Source organism: Dermochelys coriacea, chromosome 6, assembly GCF_009764565.3.
Source record: "Dermochelys coriacea isolate rDerCor1 chromosome 6, rDerCor1.pri.v4, whole genome shotgun sequence".
NCBI lineage: Eukaryota > Metazoa > Chordata > Testudines > Dermochelyidae > Dermochelys > Dermochelys coriacea.
This window is the reverse complement of record NC_050073.1, coordinates 109,584,288-109,604,841: the sequence shown is the minus strand read 5'-3', so window position 1 is coordinate 109,604,841 and position 20,554 is coordinate 109,584,288. Positions and strand designations below refer to the sequence as shown.

Sequence of the window (20,554 nt, the reverse complement as noted above, 5' to 3'; positions counted from 1 at the left end):
GAATAAAAGCCTGTCCTGATTATATTTTAACAGAATCACCAGAAGTAAAATATAAACTGCAAATACAAGAAAAATTTGCAATTATCCTTTACCTTATTTCTCTAAGTATACCTTTATAGCTATAGTGTAAATCTTACTAATTTAGAAGGTAAAGTATTTTGTTTACATTGCTATGGTTTCTGGTTTATATGTATGAAATTACAAATATTTAACTACATGCCATTTTGCCAGAATTTCACTGATTTTATAATTTGCTTATAGTGTTTTGTGGTTGAGATGTGAGCTCTACCATGTATTAGTTTAAAAATGTGAAATACAAGTAATGCTTTTTGACAAGTCTCCCTTTCTTGGCATCCATGTATTTCTTTTATCCTTAGGCTCTGAACCTTTGAGTATAGATTGACGTGATTTTTTTTTTTAAATGGGGACACTCTCTTGTATGATGTAATTGGGATATGCTCTTTAACAATCACTAAAATATAATATAATTTTTTTCTCTGAAGTGGAGGGAAACTTCATTTAGAGTATAATACCAGGTTGCATAATATGAAGCTTAATCTAATCTTTCTTTCATTTTTATTTATTTGAAAAAGAAGTAGCTTTTTCCCCCCTATCACTTACACTAGGTGCATCTCCATTTCTGGAGCAATTCTAAGTGCAAAGATGCTAAACGGATTGCTGCAATGTCTGTATTGTTGCTTGTTGTCACTTTGACCCCGTACATATTTATCAAGATTTAAATTTGCCTCAGTTTCTTTGCATGTAGCATCAACATGGGAAGTGGAGAACTGAGACAAACTATCAGAATTATTGAAGGTGCCAAAGAGAGCCAATGGGGAGACAAGAAAAATAATTATGAAGGACTCAATGATTTATTTTAAATTGTAGAGGTAACCGACTCCCTTAACCTTTAGAAGCCTTCAAATGAAGGTTTCACCTTAATTCCCACATAGAAAGGAAAATCAGTATCTAGCCTATGCACCAGCATTTCAGTTAGCATCCCATTCATGTATCAAGAGGTTTCATTTGGAATTGGAAGCAGAATCAGTAGCATAGCTTCTGTTGTTGAAACTGACATTTTCTTTAAAAATTTTTTTTTTTACCATCCAGGTAGTTAAAAATTGACTGACTTTAAGAAGGTTTAAAAAGATGAGCTTACTATGACATTTTATATATGATTTGGTTTTTATCTCATCAGTGTTCCTTTATGAAACATGTTTATGCTTAGATGCTTGGAGTTGCCATAAATTAGGTGATTCAGCATATACTCATGAATGTACATTTGCTTCCTATGATATATTTTCTTCTGCTTCTTTTTCTAAAGAATTGTATTTCAGTGCAAATGTTACAGGCTATGTAGAAGTGTAGACTTAGACCCAAGAACTTAGTTAATCTACATTACTTCATCTCTTTGGATATCTTATAAAATACTTTATTTAACCTGCTGTCAAATTATCTACTGTAATTTATAACAATTGCATTTTTAAAGATTCGTAATAGGCTTAACCAGGAGCAGAACTCCAAGCTTCAGCAGCAGAAAGAACTTTTAAACAAACGTAACATGGAGGTGGCTATGATGGACAAGCGTATAAATGAGCTGCGTGAGCGACTATACAAGAAAAAAGTTGAGGCACGTCAAAAAGAAAACATTCCTGTAAGATAAACTATTAAAAAGGCCGCATTTTAGTGGTTTCAACAACCTAAAAAAGTTATAAAATGTAACTTTTTTTCTCCAGCTGAAAAACAACAATTACAAAAACACTTCTTTTGAAAATAGTAACCTTTAGAAATCCAGAATTTTGTCATTCTTTCCACTGATATTAGGAAAAGCTTAGACTGCAGTGTGTTTCCTTTTATTTTTATGTTAGGAACTAGGATATTGTTTAAAATTTGCAACAGTAACAATATTTCAGAAATGAGGACTTAATTTTTGGCTTTGCATCATGGCATTTGTTAGGTTTGGATAATTGGTAAAATATTTGTTCCCAAATATGAAAATCATCACCTCTAAGGCTGGAGCAGAAAGGGGACTTTTATTTAAGTGGTTTGATGATCTGTCCGTAGTTGAGTAACCTGGACAACCAGTGCTTAATTTGTGCCAGGGCTTGCAAGGCTGGCACTTCTAGGCTTGGCAGTTCATAGCCCTGTCACCTCTGGGCTTGCTGTATCAGTTATAAATGTAAAAAAATTGCTTGAGCCCTGGCACCTCTTTCATTACAAATTAAGCACAGTGGTTAGCTGCATGCTGGATACTGTATGTAGGGTGACCAGAAATCCCAATATTAAGGGCTTTATCTTATGTAGGCAACTATTACCCCCTTCCAAATCGATTTTTCACACTTGCTATCTAGTCACCCTTACTGCACATGTATTTTCCGATGGTATGCACCGCTGGATGACCAGGTAAAGGCCCAGATGGAGGGGCCATTACAGTTAGATTCACTTTTGGTTTTCAGTGCCCCATCAGGGTCCCAACCTTATAATGTCTGGAGGTGAAGCAATCCCTTAAACAGAAGGAAAATATTTTTCTTGTGGAAAATATAACTGTGGTTGAGAACTCTGTATAGTTTCAGGTGGACGAAGTCTGTTTTGTGGAGTAGAAATCTGCTTTTCCGGTTCAAATTTGATTAACAAATTTGAGGTGACTTGTCTACAGTGCATAATTCTAGATTATTCAACTATACTTTTTCTTAACACACTAGAAATACCTAGATAAATAGACATGTACATCGTTTTTGATTTGTCTATTTTAGTTAAATCGTATTAATGGAACATCATCGCCCCAATCATCTCTGAGTGCTTCAGGAAGAGTAGCAGCAGTGGGGCCTTATATCCAAGTTCCTAGTGCTGGCAGTTATGCTGTACCAGTAGACCCAGTGAAACCACAGTCTCTCACAATTGCTTCCACTGCGACGCATGGGAGATCAAAATCTGGTAAGTATTTAAGTGTAATGGTTATTAAAATATTTGGGGTAGGAGGAGGCAAAGGAGTGGACCTTGGAGATCGCATGTTTTGACAATCTTCTCTGATCAAAGTGAGCTAGGCTTCTCAGTGCTGTTCTGTGAATTGGGCACATTAGTCATTCAAGATAGATCTGAGGTATTTTTGTGTCTTCTCACTCATTCTTCCTAAGAGGCTGAGTGTATGCTGTCTCCACAGCTTTTCCAGTCTTTTACGTGGCTAATGAACTGAATATGACACCTACAAAAGAGGAAGTGCAATTGTCAGAAATGTGACCATGAACAATTCTGCTCTAGGAGTGTTTACTTCTAAATAATGGATTTTAAATCAGTTTGTATTTTAAAATCCAGTATGTAACTCCAATTTAATCTGTAAATATAATACAACTAATTTTTGCAGCATTTTGTTTTCATCTGTTTAAAAAAGTATTCTGCTTTGTCTTAATTTTTTTAAATTTAAGTAGTATTGAATTGGGCAAAATACACTGCTTCTCAAAAAATGAAGTTGTGATAGATTTCTAGTCTCAGGTCTGTTTCCCCAGCAAAAGGAGAGCTTGCCAAAATAAGTTTGAAAATTATTGGATCTGGCTCTGGGGTGTGTCTGTCTTGTGTTACTTCTGCAGTGGAATGTCCTTTAGTGTTTCAACTGCCAGCTCCTTTCTGACAGCGGCTAATGAAGGAGCTTCTCTGCAGTCATATCTATAACATGTTCTTCAGTGGCCCCCAGGTATCCCATAATTAACAGTTCTGTCTATATTGTAGTACTCCTTCTCATATGGGGCCTGGTGTAGGAAACCACCTATGTCATCTATGCCATGGGTGCTTGAGCCTATTGGCTCACATTCTCCTAGAGCTCTCTGCACTGGCAGTTTGTCTTAGTAAAGTCAAAATTCTGAAGAATGGGTTGGTAACAAAGACTTAAGACTGAGAAATGCACAGTGCTAAGCCTCTGACCACAGGATGTGGATTGGGGTCACCTTTCAAGTGAGATCCAAAAATGGGTGGGAGGAGCCTCTTGAGCCAATCATCTGTAATAGCTAGGCAGTACTGCACCTATGTTTTGATGGTTGGAATTGAATACCCCCTCAAGGCTTGGACCTTGCTCCCTGGGTGGGGAGCTGAACCAGTCCATAGGACATACCCTAAGTAATTGCTTTTGGATGAATTCAAACTATGTTTAGATGGATTGGCCATAAACCTTGCTCTTCAGCTGTAGTATTAGAGTGATCTATAAATATCCTTTTGTGATATCAAGGGTGTTAAGGTATTTTGTTTTTCCTACCATATCTAGTAGCTCATTCCAACCTGGGCATAGGTTTGACATCAAATATGGACAGTTTGTTCACTTTCTGGAAGTTGGTACAAAATCTTCTAGACTCTTCCTCACTTACTCAATGATGGGGTGTGCATATCCTGTCCTTGAGGAAAATTAAATCAGATATTTATGGTGATTTAAATGTGGAATGAAATGACAGATTAGCATTTGTGTTGGCTTCTGTTTTGTTGCATTTAAATCTCTTATCACGTGGAAAGGGTCAATTCATAAGTTGCGGTTTATATGCAAATACCATTCTGGTATTTGTAAATCTCACTGTTTTTTTGGATAATTGCATATATACTTCTGGAGCCGCTGTATTCTACCACAGGGGTTATTCTGCATTAGACCTTTTTAGACTGTAAAAGAGAGATTGTTCTCTCTAAGACTTCGTAGTGTAGACTGGTTCTTACTTTACATGTTTATGATTCTAATTGTATTTAAAGCAAATTTTTCAAAAGAGCTGTATATGAAAATATTGTCTGTCCAGTGCTAGGAAAAAAAAATCAAATTTGAGATTTTTTTATTTCAAGTGTCGTGTTTTGTTTCTGCATTTCTGAATTTTCCTGTTCTAATTTCTGCATTGCCATTATATTGTAATTTTTCCACCACTTTTTTTCTTTCTTTCTTTGTGTGACTCAATCTGCCTGTCCTGTAGAGACAGATTATGGGTGTGTGAAAAAATCTCCAGGAACCTGGAAGATTTCTGATTTAGACATAATAGTGGATCCTGTTCTGTCACCTTCCACTTCCTCTCTTCAGTCTGCTGTTCAAAGTGTCATCCTCCTGGCACCTACTTTGTCTGACACCCTGCACTGTGAGTGTGTAGATGATAGCTGGCTAGTTAAGAATGCCAGTTTTTAATATGGTCATCTGAACTCATGCATACAGATGCATATTAAACAGCAATTTTAGAAATTGTGCTGTGTCCTGGTATGCAGTAGATACACTATTGTAATGTAAACTTTCTAGAAGGCTAATTTGGGGGGTAAAAGGAAATAAATGGATTTGGGGCAACTTCATCCCTTGAGTATTGCCAGATGAGTTTGCCCCATTGAGTGTTTAGGTCTAAAAAGATACTGAAAGAATAGTTACAGAATCTTACTAGAAACTTTGAATTGGTCATCAACCTATAAATTAGGGTGGAGTCACAAAGTTGGAGAGACTTGGCATGTGTAGGCTTACTTTGGAGATAGGATTATGTGTGAGATTATGAGGGTTTATAAAGTCTGCTGCACTGGGAATTGGGAGATCTGATTTCTGGTCCTGGGGTAAAATCTCAGCCCCCATTGAAGTCAATGGCAAACTCCCATTGACTTCAGTGGGACTAGGATTTCACCCTTGCTTTTGCAGTTCACTTTCTACATGACTGTGGGTAAATAAAATGAGATAAGCATTATCTCCTGTTTATCAAGTGGTCTGAAATCTATGAATACAAAGTTCTATAAAAGGCCCAAATATAATAGTAATAGTGAAATCAAGAATCCTCAGATTGTTGGTTTACAGTATATGGTTACTGTTAGAATATACTAGTAAAATGACCAAATAATTAGATGAAATTGTGTGTGTGTGTGAGAGAGAGAGAAGCTGGGCAATAGGGTTAGCGGGAGTGGCTGAGAGATATTGAAGGGAAGTTGGATTTTTGGGGGTGCATGGGCAGAAGATGAAGGCAACAGAAGTGTTGGGAGTGCTGGAGGAGGGACTAGCTAAGAGAAGCTGGGTCTGTGGGAATGTCTGGGTAGGGAAAGATGGGGGAAGCTCAGAGGCTGAGGGAAGATGGAGGTCTGGGTAGAGAGGAAGGATTTGAAGATGGCTGGGGTTACAAAGAGTGTTGGGGGCAGCTGGATAGTTAGACTTTTAGGAGGATCCAGGGGGATAACTTGATAGTTTGGAGGAAGCAGGGGACATCTGGGTTGGTGGAGGTGTCTTAGGGAAAGATGTAGCTGGAAGTGGCTTTGTGATACCTAAGGGAATTATGGGCAACTGGGTGGGGTGACTGAGGACTGGGTAGGAGCAGGGGGTAGCAGGGACTTGTCAGGGGAGCAGGTCAGCTTGGTGAATGGTAGAGTCTAAGTTAGGAGACTGGCTGATTGCTGAATAGGGGAGCCTAGGGCCAGTACTGCATCCTCTCACCTTCTGACCTTGCCTTTGCCTCCGCTTGCTGCTGCTGCTGCCCTAGGGTTGCCATCTTTGGTTGGATGAATTCCTGGAGGTTTCATCACATGATATCTTTAATTAAAGATTAATCTTTAATTTCTGGAGACTCCAGTACAAACCTGGAAGGTTGGCAACCCTCCCTGCTACTGTCCAGGTTTGCTTGTTCCTAACAGTTGGTCCTTCTCTGGTCAGATGCACCAGAGGGAGCTGCAGACAGCAGCAGCTTAGCACCTCTCCACAGCAGCTTCTAGCAGCCAGAGCTGTAATTGTAGGCTGTTACTGCAGTTTAGCTGAATGTGTGACATGCAGTTTAGGTCGTAATGTGAGGCACAGTCTCCATGCATGTCTGGCTCTTTAAGCATTCTTTTTAAACCGATGTGCATGTGTATTTATAAGAGTGAAATATGTTTTATGATGTCTTTCTATTTCTTACCCCTTAAATAAGTTTAGTGCTTCCTTCTTTTCGTTCTTACCTATTAAATCTAAATCTAAACTACTAAATCTAAATCTTCATTCCTTTGTTTAATGTAAATAGGATATAAGAACTGCTGGAATTGATCTATGAACTGGAACCATAATAAACATGCTAGAATTAAAGAACATCTTAGGTATATCATGTAGTAAATATTAATCTAATGCACTGTTCACATTTAGAAAAATTACCCTTACTTAGAGGCACGTATTTTTTACTGTTGTCTTTTTTTGGTCTTACTCTTGTCACCTAGATGATGGTAATAAAAACAAGGTGCACAGTTTATGGACAGTGTCAGATCTTGATGTCGGCCCTGACTACAGCACTTCCTGGCGTTCTGAAAACTCTGAAAAGCAGTTTCTGGACTGTATGTTATACAAAGTGCTTTGGGCAAAAAAATATACAATGGTCTTAACTGTATTAAATTAACAATCAGAAAAGCATTTTTATCCCAATGTAATCATCTCTCAGAATTCAACCAAGATCGACTTGAAATTAAAATGTTATAACTTTTGTGTGTGGAACATTTAGGAAAGATAATTTAAAAGATAATTACTAGGACAGTTCACTTGCAGAGAATGTAACTTTCAAATGAATAAAGGATGGAAAATAGATCACATAATCATGTGGGCTAGAGTAAAAACAGATTCATGGGCTGATTAAACTCTGAATGTGGACTGGCATGGTGGAAATATGGGTTACTGAACAGTCTCCAGAGTGTAACTTCTTTAGAAACTGGATGTTAAATAAAAGTGGCTCAGGTTCATAAGACCTAAGATGAGTGATGTAAACTGCATTGTATCTATCACACCCTTATGTGGCCTATTTGTGGGGCAGCAGTCAAATTGTTTTTGGAAAAAAACTGTACAAGGTAGAGTATAGTAACAAATCTGGAAATGGAAAAAAGGATCAGTGAGATGCCTAGATAGAATTTCTCTGTAAAGTTGAGATGAAGTGGAAGGCTTTGTCACTGAGTATCGCTGACCTTCATTTGGTCTCCTCACAGTGAAGTTCCAGGAATCCCAATAAATTCCCTTTTCTCCACATAAGACTTGGCATTTCAGTTACTGTCCTCTGGTAAAGTAAGGCTGTATGTGCCTCTTTCACAGACCATCAATACTACTATTAAATTGTTTTGCTGTGGTCACTACAGAACAGTGGGAGAACGAAAACAACCATATCCACTTCATAGAGCAAGAGTGAGTCTAGCAACTGAAATATGATCTTTTAAACAGGAGAACAAAGTACTAATTCAAAACTGTTTTACAGTGTAACAGCATAGGTCTAACTTTCAGATTAGTTTTAAAACTTCTATCCTAGTTGGGAAAATAGAAAGTGAATTGTTTCCTCCAATTGCTAAACGTGTACACTAAAGCATTAAGGACTCAGTCAAGGTCTAGCTACTTAAATTTGCATGCAATTGTGCATAATATTTTTGCATGCAATGAATAAATATGCATGTGGCTTGAAATTTTCAGCTGATTTAAGATGAATTTCTGAAAAATTAAATCTTTAACGGAGACATTATTATAATTACTGAAGGTAGTGGGAAGAGAAGAAAGACATTAATGTATACTTTGGGAGATTTTTGTTTACTGGAATTTAATGTAGCTACAACAGGTCTTTACTTTCAACTTTACTGCATATCAATGACTCTGGGCCAAATTGTGTTTAGTTCTACAGGTGCAAATTTGGAAAAACTCCACTGAAGTTAATGCAGTTACTCACGATATACATTGGTATAATTGATACATTGCAGAATTTAGCCTTGTATCTTGGTAGTTCACCAAAAATGATCAAATATTGAATGCTAATGGCATATTTCTATGTATAGATGAACTTTTTTTTAAAAAAAGTTTAATTTTGGAACATGATAGCTGAAAATGCAGTTAGCACCCAAATATTCACCATCTGTCATTAGAGCTGATTTTAATACAATTAATTTGAATGTCAGAGTAATGAATAGCTTGTTGTTCCTGGTTGTTAAGCTTTTATTCTGTTCTTCTGGATCAGACACTAACATTAATGAGAGCTTATCTGATTTTTGCCATCGTATTAATCCCATTGTGATTAAACTAATCTGAATAATAGATTCTACTTCAAATGTTTTGCTTGTTTACAGTGATCGACATTGGTAACCATAAATATCACATTTTTCCTCTATTTCAAGCTAATGATGGAAACTGGCCAACGCTTAAACAGAGTTCAACCCCTGTGGTAAAACCACCTCAAATCTCCAATGCAGACTGGAAGGAATCAAGCATGGATACTGCTTTAAAACAAGGAACTGTATCCAGTCAACCTTTGCCATCTTCAGTATTAGGAAGTACTGATAAGCTGGTGGGTTTCATATGTGGTGCTCTTTTGTTTTGCAGCATATAAAAACTAGTAAACTCATAATGTCTACCAAATTTATGTAGTATTTTTATAAATCTTGTTTGCTAAAACTTTTGACTATGGCTTTGGCCTCTCTAGCAGGGTTTGCCTCAGGTCTCTGCTCATCTCACTTCTTCCCTTCCATTTATCAAAAATGTCACTAATAAAATCCTCTTCATCTCCCTTCTTCAAATTCTTTCACTCTCTTCCTGTCCCTCACCTTCGGGGTCCTGTGTATTGCCACTCATGTACATCTCTGCCTTCACTTTCTCCGACTCTCCCCCTCAAGCCCTTTCCTACTCCTTATTCTCTCCCTTTACATGTTTTGTCTCCTCCTCCCTTTTCAGTTTCACACCTTTCATGTTGCCACTTGCTGCTGCTTGGCATAACTTCCCATTTTTGCACTAATCACCCTCCCTCTTCTTTTCCTTCAAAATCTTTTTTAAAAAATAATCTTCAAATCCATCGTACACTGAGCCTGCCAGTGTTGTCTTTTTGTGTCCTCTGGTGTTTGCACCATTGCCCAGTGGTTTGTATTTTTCTTAGACTGTAAGCTCTGACAAGTGATGACCTTGTCTTAATTTCTTTTCTTGAAGTGCAGTGTAGATTTACTGCACTTTATTACCAAATGGATTTTGGGGTCAAACTTGCAAACTTAGGTGCCTAAAGGTATGCGCTCAAGTTTGAAAATTGAGCCCTTGATGATGCAAATATTGTTTAGATTCATATTTACATATTGCAATTGGAGATATCTTACACTGGGCTTGTAAGATGTGTGCATACTCTTTCGTTCTCTGATACCTGGTGGTTCTCTTGATCTTTGAGTCTTCTGTGGAAAATTCTCCTAAAAGCATAATGTCTAATACAATTTTTAAAAATATGCTTCATAATTGTGTGTATATATGTAAATACATATAATTTATTCCTTGTCCTTCAGGAATATGAATCTGACTAGTTAAGATGTGCTTGTTTTTGCTCATGGTTATTTTTATTTTATTTGTGAGATGGTGCAGTCTGCCCAGTTTTTCATACAGTATTTGTATTGTTCTTATTTAGGGCCTTGATATGGGGAAAGTGCCACCTACTATCCCTGGTGTAAGTAAGCAGTTGCCTCAAAACTATGGAACCTATCCAAGCCCTGTTCCTCTAGGAACAGGTTCTACAAATTCACTGGAAAGGAGGAAGGATGGCAGCCTACCAAGACCTGGCTCCAGTATAATAAATCGGCAAAGACCTATTCCATTACCACCATCGAGCAATATACATCAGCCTAGTTCCTCACAACAGATACAACAGAGAATTTCTGTACCTCCTAGCCCTTCTTATCAACCTTCTGGTCCCTCCCTATTTCCTGGCGGAGATGGCAGGCCTGAGCTCCCTTTAACTGTGGCTATCAGGCCTTTTCTAGCTGATAAAGGATCAAGGCCTCAGTCTCCAAGAAAAGGACCTCAAACAGTGAACTCCAGTTCCATCTACTCAATGTATCTTCAGCAAGCAACACCACCAAAGAACTATCAACAGGCTGTATACAATACCCTAAATAAATCAGTAAAAGCAGGTAGAATATATATATTTATTGCCTTTCCCTTTGAAATAGGCTACTATTACCTCAGACCTACTCAGTAGACTTGCTTTTTGATCTGTTTGTAATAAATAATAATTTAATTGATATTAATGTAAATACAGTTACCTTAAAAGCATTATTTTGTTGTATGAATAGCTTGTCTAAATTTAGAGGAAAGGAGGAGGATTTTGCTTTTTCTTATTCAAACAATATGGTACCACAATTTAATTTAACCCCATTTGTAGTTTTTGAGGTGGCAAATAGGCATGTGCTGAGAGACATCTTTATTTTAAAACATACTAACTAACTATTGGAACAATATGGATTATATTAGATGTAATTTGTTGTATTCCAGATACTTTTACAGAGATTGATTAAAGAAATACAGTCTCTGGCAGGGTTTTCTTTTCAACAACCCTCTTACCATTTGTCAATGAATAGTTTGTAACTCTATCAGAAGTATCTCCATCGCTAACAGATGAATACTGATATCCTAGTTTGATCAGCCAACTGGGTGATAGGTTATGACATAACCTAGCTATTGACATATTTTTCTTCTATATTGATTTATGAACAAACAGCAGGACGTGCATCCAGCAGCTTATTGCATGACTTTTTTGATATAAATTCAGAACAGTCCCTCACTTTCATTTTCTCCTCTTCAGTTTATGGAAAACCTGTTCTACAATCTGGTTCAACTTCTCCATCACCTTTACCATTCCTTCATGGATCTTTGCCTGCCCACACATCACAGCCACAGTCTCAGCCTCAGATTGAGTTCACTGAAAAAGATCAAGAGCTGGAAAACATTCCATCATCAGGTGAAAATAGCAATGTGGAAAACATTCCTCGCCCTCTCAGTCCTACTAAGCTTACACCTATTGTGCATTCACCCCTACGATATCAAAGTGATGCTGATCTTGAAGCTCTTAGAAGAAAATTAGCCAATGCTCCTAGGCCATTAAAGAAGCGTAGCTCTATCACTGAACCTGAAGGGCCTAGTGGACCAAATATACAGAAGCTATTGTATCAGCGCTTTAATACACTTGCTGGAGGAATTGAAAGTGCTCCTTTTTATCAACCAAGCAACCCACAGGACTTTATAGGCAACTTAGCAGATGTTGATAACGGAAACACTAGCACAAATGGCAATGTTGAAGAACCTATTTCTGTGCAACCCACAGTTGCTTTTCCTGATGAACCTCCTCCATCAGATGCCAATGATAATGAATTACCTTCTCCTGCCACTGAGGAACTGATTAGCACTGAAACCACTAACCAAACCTCTGAGACAACTGAAGACAATAACAACAATCCTGCTGTAGTCCCTTCCACTGAGCAGTCACCCAGTCCCATACCTGAGGTCAGCTCCCCAATAGAAGATGAAGTTCCTGTGCCACCAGCTGTTCCTCCTCCACTTCCTCCAGTAAGTGATGGCAGAAATACAGTTATATTGCGTATTACTCTTGGCCTTTGGAAGTAGCTATACAGTCAATTATTCCTGCAGTGACTGGAAGACAATGGGATTATACTAAATGATCTAAATAGCATAAGGTTTATGGTATCAAAGGAATAAAGGGAAATTGAACATAGCACCGTGGAAGATTCCTATGGATAAATTGACAAAAATGCTGTTTCTGTACTAATAATGCTTCATATGCAACTCTGGCTAGATAGTAAGGAAGTGATGCACATACTTTGTAGATGATCCTGCATGTTCAGGGTCCTGTGTATCATCTATCCGAAGAACTTTATCTGAAATTACCCCTTGCCAAGAACTGAATTCCAGAATCAGACTTAAATTTAAAAAATGTTTTCAGACCTCAGGGTTGCAAAGATAACTGTAAACATGAACCTGAGTGGAAACTGCTGTGGTGATGCTTTTCTAGTTCTGCAGGCAGTCTGAAAAAACAGCTCTGGGAGATGTGAACTACCCATATTCCCCTCAGTGGGGAATTACCTCTACACCCTAAAAATGACAACATAAATGTCAACATTGCTGATTTATTTTAGCAGAAACATCCATCTGATGTGTTTATCCCACAATCCAAATTACCCTCCATGTTTCCCCAGGTGCCACAGCCCCCAACTGTCCCCCTTCCAACTGCCAAAGTCTACAGTTTCAGCTTGGCACGTCTACAACACTATTTGTCTTGTCAAAATATGCACTATGTAGAGAATTGAAAATGTGGGACAGCATAAAATAAATTGAATTTAATATAAAAATATTACTCATTAGCTACAATGATTGTATTATTCACTTTCATATTGAATACAGTGAGCACATCTACTTTTTCATTTATCTAAAGCTATCATAGAATCCAAGGACCTTGCTGAAGAATTCAGGTCCAGCTTGGCCACAGAGTACACATGGCCTTGCATGTATCCCCTGTAGGAACAGGTGAAGGTGATTTTGTGGAGAAGGGGGAGATAATCTTTTTTCCCAAACTTAAGTATAACAGAAATTTAAAACACACATTTCAAAACCCTACAGCCTGTAGTCCACATAAAGCACAAATTGCTAAAACTGCTGGAGCCTGGGAAAAATGCATGAGTGGTATAAAATACTGTTTAACAAAACAAATTTTAAAATGGTTCAGTTTTTGTGAACATGTTTCTTCTGGAACCACTGGCTAGAAAAACACATAAAATAATCTAGTGCTGTGCAAGCTTTCCTTCCCCACTGCAAACAGCATAGCAAATTAATGTATCTCAGTCCTAACCTGTAATGAACACTCCTGCTAGCTCAAACCTGAGATTCTCCCGAGCAGAGACTGCCAGTCATGCCGAATCATTTAATTTGTAATGAGACCAAAGTCTTGCTAGAGACTAGGATGAGCCCACCAGACTTGCTTTCATTTGTGATGTCAGATGAGATTTAAAACTATTATATTCAGAAATGTGGGATGAACTAAGAATTAACCTACTATACCTTCTAACCATTTTCTTTAAACAGTAATTTATTGTTGTGTTGGAATGACTTTCAGATTTCCACGTAATAAAATTTGTATTTTCAGAGCTTCATATCTGCCACTGTGGTTTTATAATGGAAATGCTGACAAATCTTAATCAGCACTTTGGGGGCACAGTAATGCTTGTTTGGTTAAAACGAAGTTGAATATTTTATGATATTTATGCAACTTGAAATGACATCTACTTTTTCTTCCACTCAGACTAAACGTACCAACCTGAAGAAACCTAACTCTGAACGAACTGGTCACAGTTTGAGGGTAAAGTTCAACCCTTTAGCCCTCCTGCTTGATGCTTCTTTGGAGGGAGAATTTGATTTGGTACAAAGGATCATTTATGAGGTGAACTTTTCTAAACGTAGTCAGTCTCTTCCACATTTTTTCAATGAAGGAAATGATTTGGGCTTAAGTATTTCAATTTTTTCGCATAGGTTGATGATCCCAGCAAACCCAATGATGAAGGAATTACCCCTTTGCATAATGCAGTGTGTGCTGGTCATCACCACATTGTAAAGTTCCTGCTTGATTTTGGTGTTAATGTGAATGCAGCAGACAGTGATGGATGGTAAGTGTGCTAGCACTTTTAACTTCAAAGTCCCAATTCAGTCAGTTTTGATAATGAAATTTAGTGGAGAGCTATCTAGGGATCAGATTATTATATATTTACAAAATGACTCTTGGTAAATATATAGAGTGTTTTTTGTAAACTCTAAGGGTATGTCTACACTAGCACTTTTGTCAGTAAAACGTACGTCTCTCAGGAATATGAAAAAAACCACACACATCCCAACTGATATAAGTTACACCGACAGAAGTGCCAGTCTGGACAATGAGCTGTAGCTCACAAAAGCTTATGCTTTAATAAATTTGTTAGTCTCTAAGGTGCCACAAGTACTCCTTTTCTTTTTGCGAATACAGACTAACACGGCTGCTACTCTGAAACCAGAGAACACTTCAGTCTCTCTGGTCACTCGATTACAGACCTAAGAGTGGCTATTCAACAAAAAAACTTCAAAAACAGACTCCAACGAGAAACTGCTCAATTGGTATTAATTTGCAAACTGGATACAATCAACTTAGGCTTGAATAGAGACTGGGAGTGGATGGGTCATTACACAAAGTAAAACTATTTCCCCATGTTATTTTCCACCACCCCCACCGTTCCTCAGACATTCTTGTCAACTGCTGGAAATGGCCCACCTTGATTATTACTACAAAAGTTTTTTTTCTCTCTCCTGCTGGTAATAGCTCACCTTACCTAATCACTCTTGTTACGGTGTGTATGGTAACACCCATTGTTTCATGTTCTCTGTGTATATAAAATTTCTTCACTGGATTTTCCACTGAATGCATCCGATGAAGTGAGCTTCACCAAAGCTTATGCTCAAATAAATTTGTTAGTCTCTAAGATGCCACAAGTACACTCCTTTTCTTTTTGCGAAGATGTCCAGCTCTCAGGGTAAAGGAAGAGAAGCCTCAGAAGTCACAACAACAATCTGGAGGAGAGGCCCAACAGGAACAAAATGCCATCATGCTGCTGATCTTGTTGTCCTTGTCTCCCCATGAGGCAGTGATTCCTGTCTCCCTGCCATACCCTCATGATTCTAAGGTCTTCCACAACTTCTTTAAAAGGGTGGCGGAGGCATTACACATTCTATGCACTACTAGACATTCTGCACAGCTCAGGACAGAGTGGAATGGCGCTCACCAAAGCCATCATCAAACCTACAAAGATACCTGCCACAGTTCCACCACTAGATAAGCAGGCTGAAAAGATGTATTTTGTACCTGTGAAAGGGTTGGAATACCTATTCTGTCATCTGCCTCCCAACTCTCAGATAGTGTCAGGAGCCACCAAACATAGTAGGCAGAGACAGGCAAGTAGACAATTACTCTGTGTTTTCACACCCAGTCACATCTTGATTCCTGAAAAGTTTGGTTAGTTTTCCCTCCCATGGCAAAACCCACACCAGTCTCGGACCTGAACCTGGTTTTAGTAGCTCGGACAAAAGCATTATTTGAGCTTCTGGTACCCTGCTCTCTACTGCAATTCTCAACGAAAGTAGCATTTTTAGTCGCAATCACTGGTCAAAAGAAATGGGGAGTTAGGAGCAGTCATGGCAGACCTCCTATGCCCCCCTCCAGTAGTTTCTCACAAGAATAAGGTATTCCTGAGACTGCATCTGAAGTGCATCCTTAAGGTAGTGTCAGACTCTCACATTAACCAAAACATCCATTTCCTGTGTTCTACTCTAAACCACCCATCAATACGGAAGAGGTAATGTGGCACTTCTTGGATGTGCATGGGACCCTTGCCTTTTATCTACAGAAGATGAAGTCATTTTGGAAATATCCTAGACATTCTGTATCATTTGTGGAAAGGATGAAAGGAGAGGCCACTTCCACCCAAAAGCTGTCAAAATAGATCTCAGGATGCATCATACTTTGCTACAAGTTGAATAATGTCTCTCTTGAGAGGAGTGTGAGCACATTCAACAAGAGTCCAAGCAGCCTCAGTAGCCTCCCTCAAGGGTGTATCTATTATTGACACCTGCAAAGCAGCAACATGGGGCTCTGTGCATTCCTTTGCAAGACATTACGCACTGGTGCAAGCAGCTGCTTTGGATGTCTCCCTGGCTAGAGCAGTTCTGCATTCTGTTGTGACATAGAACTGTGCGTACCCACCTCCTAGAGAGAGAGACTGCTTCTGAATCACCTGAAGTGCATGACACATAGGGACAAGTGTCCTTATGTCCACTACGCACCTCTTTCCCTGCTGCCTCAATTTCCCTAAGTATGGCCTAGTGGTAGAGAAGGAACTAAAATGGTGGCAGCCCCCTTTATAGCTTCAGGGCAGAGCATGAGTGCATGCATGGAGGAAATGGACACTGCTAGGGAAAAATCTTTGGTCCTGGGAACTTGAAGTGCACATGCAAACCTGAAGTGCATGACACGTTGGGAGAACCCACCTCAGAGAACTCCAGTTACTACACGGTGAGTAACATTTCCTTGTCCTGCAGCACTTCTGTAGTGTAGGTGAGGAATTTAGAGAGCTGGCCTTGCTGAGCTATTTCTCACCCTTTTTGCCTTGCCCTCTGCTCTTTCACCAGTACAAGCTTCTCTGCCATTTAAAACTAACGTACTGCAGCCTTGCAAAATGTCATGAAAACTTAACATTCTCATTAAAATCTGTTTGCCCCATTTGGCTTCAATAGGGTCAGAATTTCATGGAGGTTATTTATTTACGTTTTTACTTTTGCCACAACCATTCTCCACATAAAAGTTAATTTTCTTTCTAAAGGATGACTGAACTCTTTGTTGCAGGTTGGATTTGTAGGAATCCTGGCCTGTTTTGATGTCTAAATGTTGGCTTTGTTTCAGGACACCTTTGCATTGTGCAGCTTCTTGCAATAGTGTTCATCTCTCTAAACTACTTGTAGAATCCGGGGCAGCAATTTTTGCTTCAACTATAAGTGATATAGAAACTGCTGCGGACAAGTGTGAGGAGATGGAGGAGGGTTATATTCAGTGTTCCCAGTTCTTGTACGGTAGGTTGCCAAGTGTATATACTTGATAATTCCCTTTACAAACCTTTATTTCTTCTCTGTTCTGACTACCAAGTTGCTAGTCTAAGTTCTGTATCCTGTACATAGGTCTTTGACATTAGCATTGTCCTTGCCCCCGCTCTCGTCCATTCAAAATACTGCCAGAATATTTTCTTGGCCATGTCATCCCTCCCTCTTCAAGTCAGCTCACTGTGGCATTGTGCATGATTTTTAAACATCTCTTCCTTCCTTTCTAGGAAAGGGTTCTGATGATGATGATAGGGTTTTGGAGTTAGAAGGATGTTGCCATATAAATTTCACATGGAATTTTGTCAGGATATCCCAAACTTCTAGCAGACCACACCAGGAGGCTGAAGATCTAAACTTACTTGAATTCCTTATTATGAGTAGTTATACATGTTTTGTTCACTGAATTAATGAGACAGATGACCTATAGCTTTTAAGTTCAGTGCATATATCATGAGAAGCATCTTTCTAGAAGCAGCAATTAAATAAAATTAAGATTCTAACTTGCACAAAAGAGTGTAAAGACTTCATTAGGGTTTTAATATACCCCTTAAGACAGATTTGCAGTGTGATGATATATACAGCAAATGCTGCAATAACTAGGCTGAGCAAGAACTCTAAACCTGTTGTGCTAGAGAACGTGTATGAGACTAGTAGGAGTGATTTGCACTAGGACTGTTGATTAATTGCAGTTAACTCAGGCTATTAACTCAAATTAAGTGATTAAAAAAATCATGATCAATCACACTTAATAGAATACCAATTGAAGTGTATTAAATAATTTTGGTTGCTTTTCTACATTTTCAAATATATTGATTTCTATTGCAACACAGAATACAAAGTGTACAGTGCTCACTTTATATTTTTGACTATCATTTTTACAGTGCAAATATTTGTAGAGTATTTTTCAATTCACCTCATAAGTAGTGTAGTGCAATCTCTATCAATAAAAATCTACATTTGTAAGTTACACTTTTATTACATAGTTGCACTCAAAAACAAAATATAAAACCTTAGAGCCTACAAATCCACTAAGTCCTATTTCTTGTTCAGCCAGTTGCTAAGACAAACAAACTTGTTTACATTTATGGGAGATACTACTGCCTGCTTCTTTTTACGTCACCTGAAAGTGAGAACAGACATTTGCATGGCACTTTTGTAGCCAGTGTTGCAAGGTATTTACATGCCAGATATACTAAACATTTGTATGCCCCTTCATGCTTCAGCCACCATTCCAGAGGATAGGTTTCCATGCTGATGATGCTCTTAAAAAAGAGTGTGTTAATTAAACTTGTGACTGAACTCCTTGGGGTAGAATTGTAGGTCTCCTATTCTGTTTTACCAGCAGTCTGCCATATATTTCATATTATAGCAGTCTTGGATGATGACCAGCACGTTTATTTTAAGAACACTTTAACAGCAGATTTGACAAAATGCGAAGAAGGTACCAATGTGAGACTTCTAAAAATAGCTACAGCACTCAACCCAAGGTTTAGGAATCTGAAGTGCTTTCCAAAATCTGAGAGGGATGAGGCGCATGCTTTCAGAAGTCTTAAAAGAGTAACACTCAGATGCGGAAACTACAGAACCTGACCCATCAAAAAAAAAGAATCAACCTTCTGCTGGTGGCATCTCTCGGATGATGAAAATGAACACTGTCTGCTCTGCTTTGGATCGCTATCAAGCAGAACCCATCATCAGCATGGACATGTGTCCTCTGGAATAGTGGTTGAAGCATGGAGGGACATATGATTCTTTAACCCATCTGGCACGTAAATATCTTGCGATGCCAGCTACAACAGTGCCATGCGACCACCTGTTCTCACTTTCAGGTGACATTGTGAACAAGAAGCGGGCAGCATTATCTCCTGAAAATTGTAACCAAACTTTTGTCTAAGCAATTGGCTGAAGGAGGACTGTGTGAACTTGTAGGCTCTAAAGTTTTACATAGTTTTATATTTGAATGCAGTTATTTTTTTTGTACATAATTCTACATTTGTAAGTTCAACTTTCATGATAAAGAGATTGCACTACAGTACTTGTAGGTGAACTGAAAAATACTATTGTTTTTTACAGTGCAAATATTTGTAATAAAATATAAAGTGAGCATGTACACTTTGTATTCTGTGTTGTAATTGAAATCTATATATTTGAATATGTAGACAACATCCAAAAATATTTAAATGGTATTCTATTATTAACAGCGTGATTGATTAGTTTTAATTGCATGATTAATTGCAATTTTTTTAAATCACTTGACAACCCTAATTTTCACCCTTATTTCAAATAAAGTAAGGCCAACTAGTTTTCAAATACACCATGCAATGAAAACATATTCCCAACTTCTATGACAAGTTTTATGCCATATCAGGTTTTAATCTCCAGTTAAATTCCTGAGGGGGAGGGGGAAAAAAAACAGTATAATGGAAACACTGAATCTTAAATTGCAGCAGAATGAAAGTCTCTCAGCATTTCCCACTCGAGAGGAGGGTCCAAAATCCCAAGTGGATAAAGTCAAGGTACTTTACCATCTGTAATGTTCTTGTTTACCTTTTGTTCCTTGGTAACAGGAGTACAGGAGAAGTTGGGAGTCATGAACAAAGGAGTAGTGTATGCTCTGTGGGATTATGAAGCCCAGAATAATGATGAGTTGTCATTCCATGAAGGGGATGCCATTACTATCCTGAGACGCAAGGATGATAATGAAACAGAATGGTGGTGGGCTCGACTCAATGATAAAGAAGGCTATGTGCCTAAAAATCTTTTGGGGGTAAGTTACTTTAAGCTTCTTCCTTCCCCCTTGAACTTGACCTATTGTTACACTTTTCCTTAGGTGGGAGACTAGAGGGAACTTCCTCTAGAACTCATCAATGCAACATCTAGGTAAATCATTGCTGCAGAGTGACACAAAGAAAGCAATCCCTCTGTCCTGGGGCCTGAGTGCACCTTCTCTGAGCATTATTGCTGTAGAAAAAGAAAGACTGTAGTTAGGAATTTAACCCAGGACAGTAAACAGAACAGTAATCATTAGGCTGCCTTAAGTTTTTTTAGGCTATAACTTTTTAATTGATCTTTATCATATTAAATAGGGAGCCAGTTTTATCCCTTAGTTTGAGCTCATGGAAAAGATCACCAAGTATAGTATGGTGGCTGTTGTGCCAAATATCA

The 20,554-nt window shown here is 38.3% G+C and overlaps 1 protein-coding gene across 11 annotated transcripts in view; it reads left to right on the top strand.

Annotated features, from left to right (window-relative positions):
* The window catches only part of PPP1R13B (protein phosphatase 1 regulatory subunit 13B), a 124,457-nt gene that overhangs the window by 101,662 nt on the left and 2,241 nt on the right, over positions 1–20,554 (top strand). For 6 of the 11 annotated variants that reach the window (XM_038406291.2, XM_043516391.1, XM_043516394.1 and 3 more), the window contains 10 exons: positions 1,490–1,654; positions 2,754–2,934; positions 7,159–7,272; positions 9,076–9,245; positions 10,338–10,839; positions 11,511–12,271; positions 14,019–14,156; positions 14,246–14,379; positions 17,196–17,362; positions 19,957–20,156. In XM_038406291.2, the coding sequence (XP_038262219.1) occupies positions 1,490–1,654; positions 2,754–2,934; positions 7,159–7,272; positions 9,076–9,245; positions 10,338–10,839; positions 11,511–12,271; positions 14,019–14,156; positions 14,246–14,379; positions 17,196–17,362; positions 19,957–20,156 (2,532 nt within the window). The remainder of the gene's footprint in view (positions 1–1,489; positions 1,655–2,753; positions 2,935–7,158; positions 7,273–9,075; positions 9,246–10,337; positions 10,840–11,510; positions 12,272–14,018; positions 14,157–14,245; positions 14,380–17,195; positions 17,363–19,956; positions 20,157–20,554) is intronic. The other 5 variants (XM_038406295.2, XM_043516390.1, XM_043516398.1 and 2 more) reach the window with 2 other exon arrangements.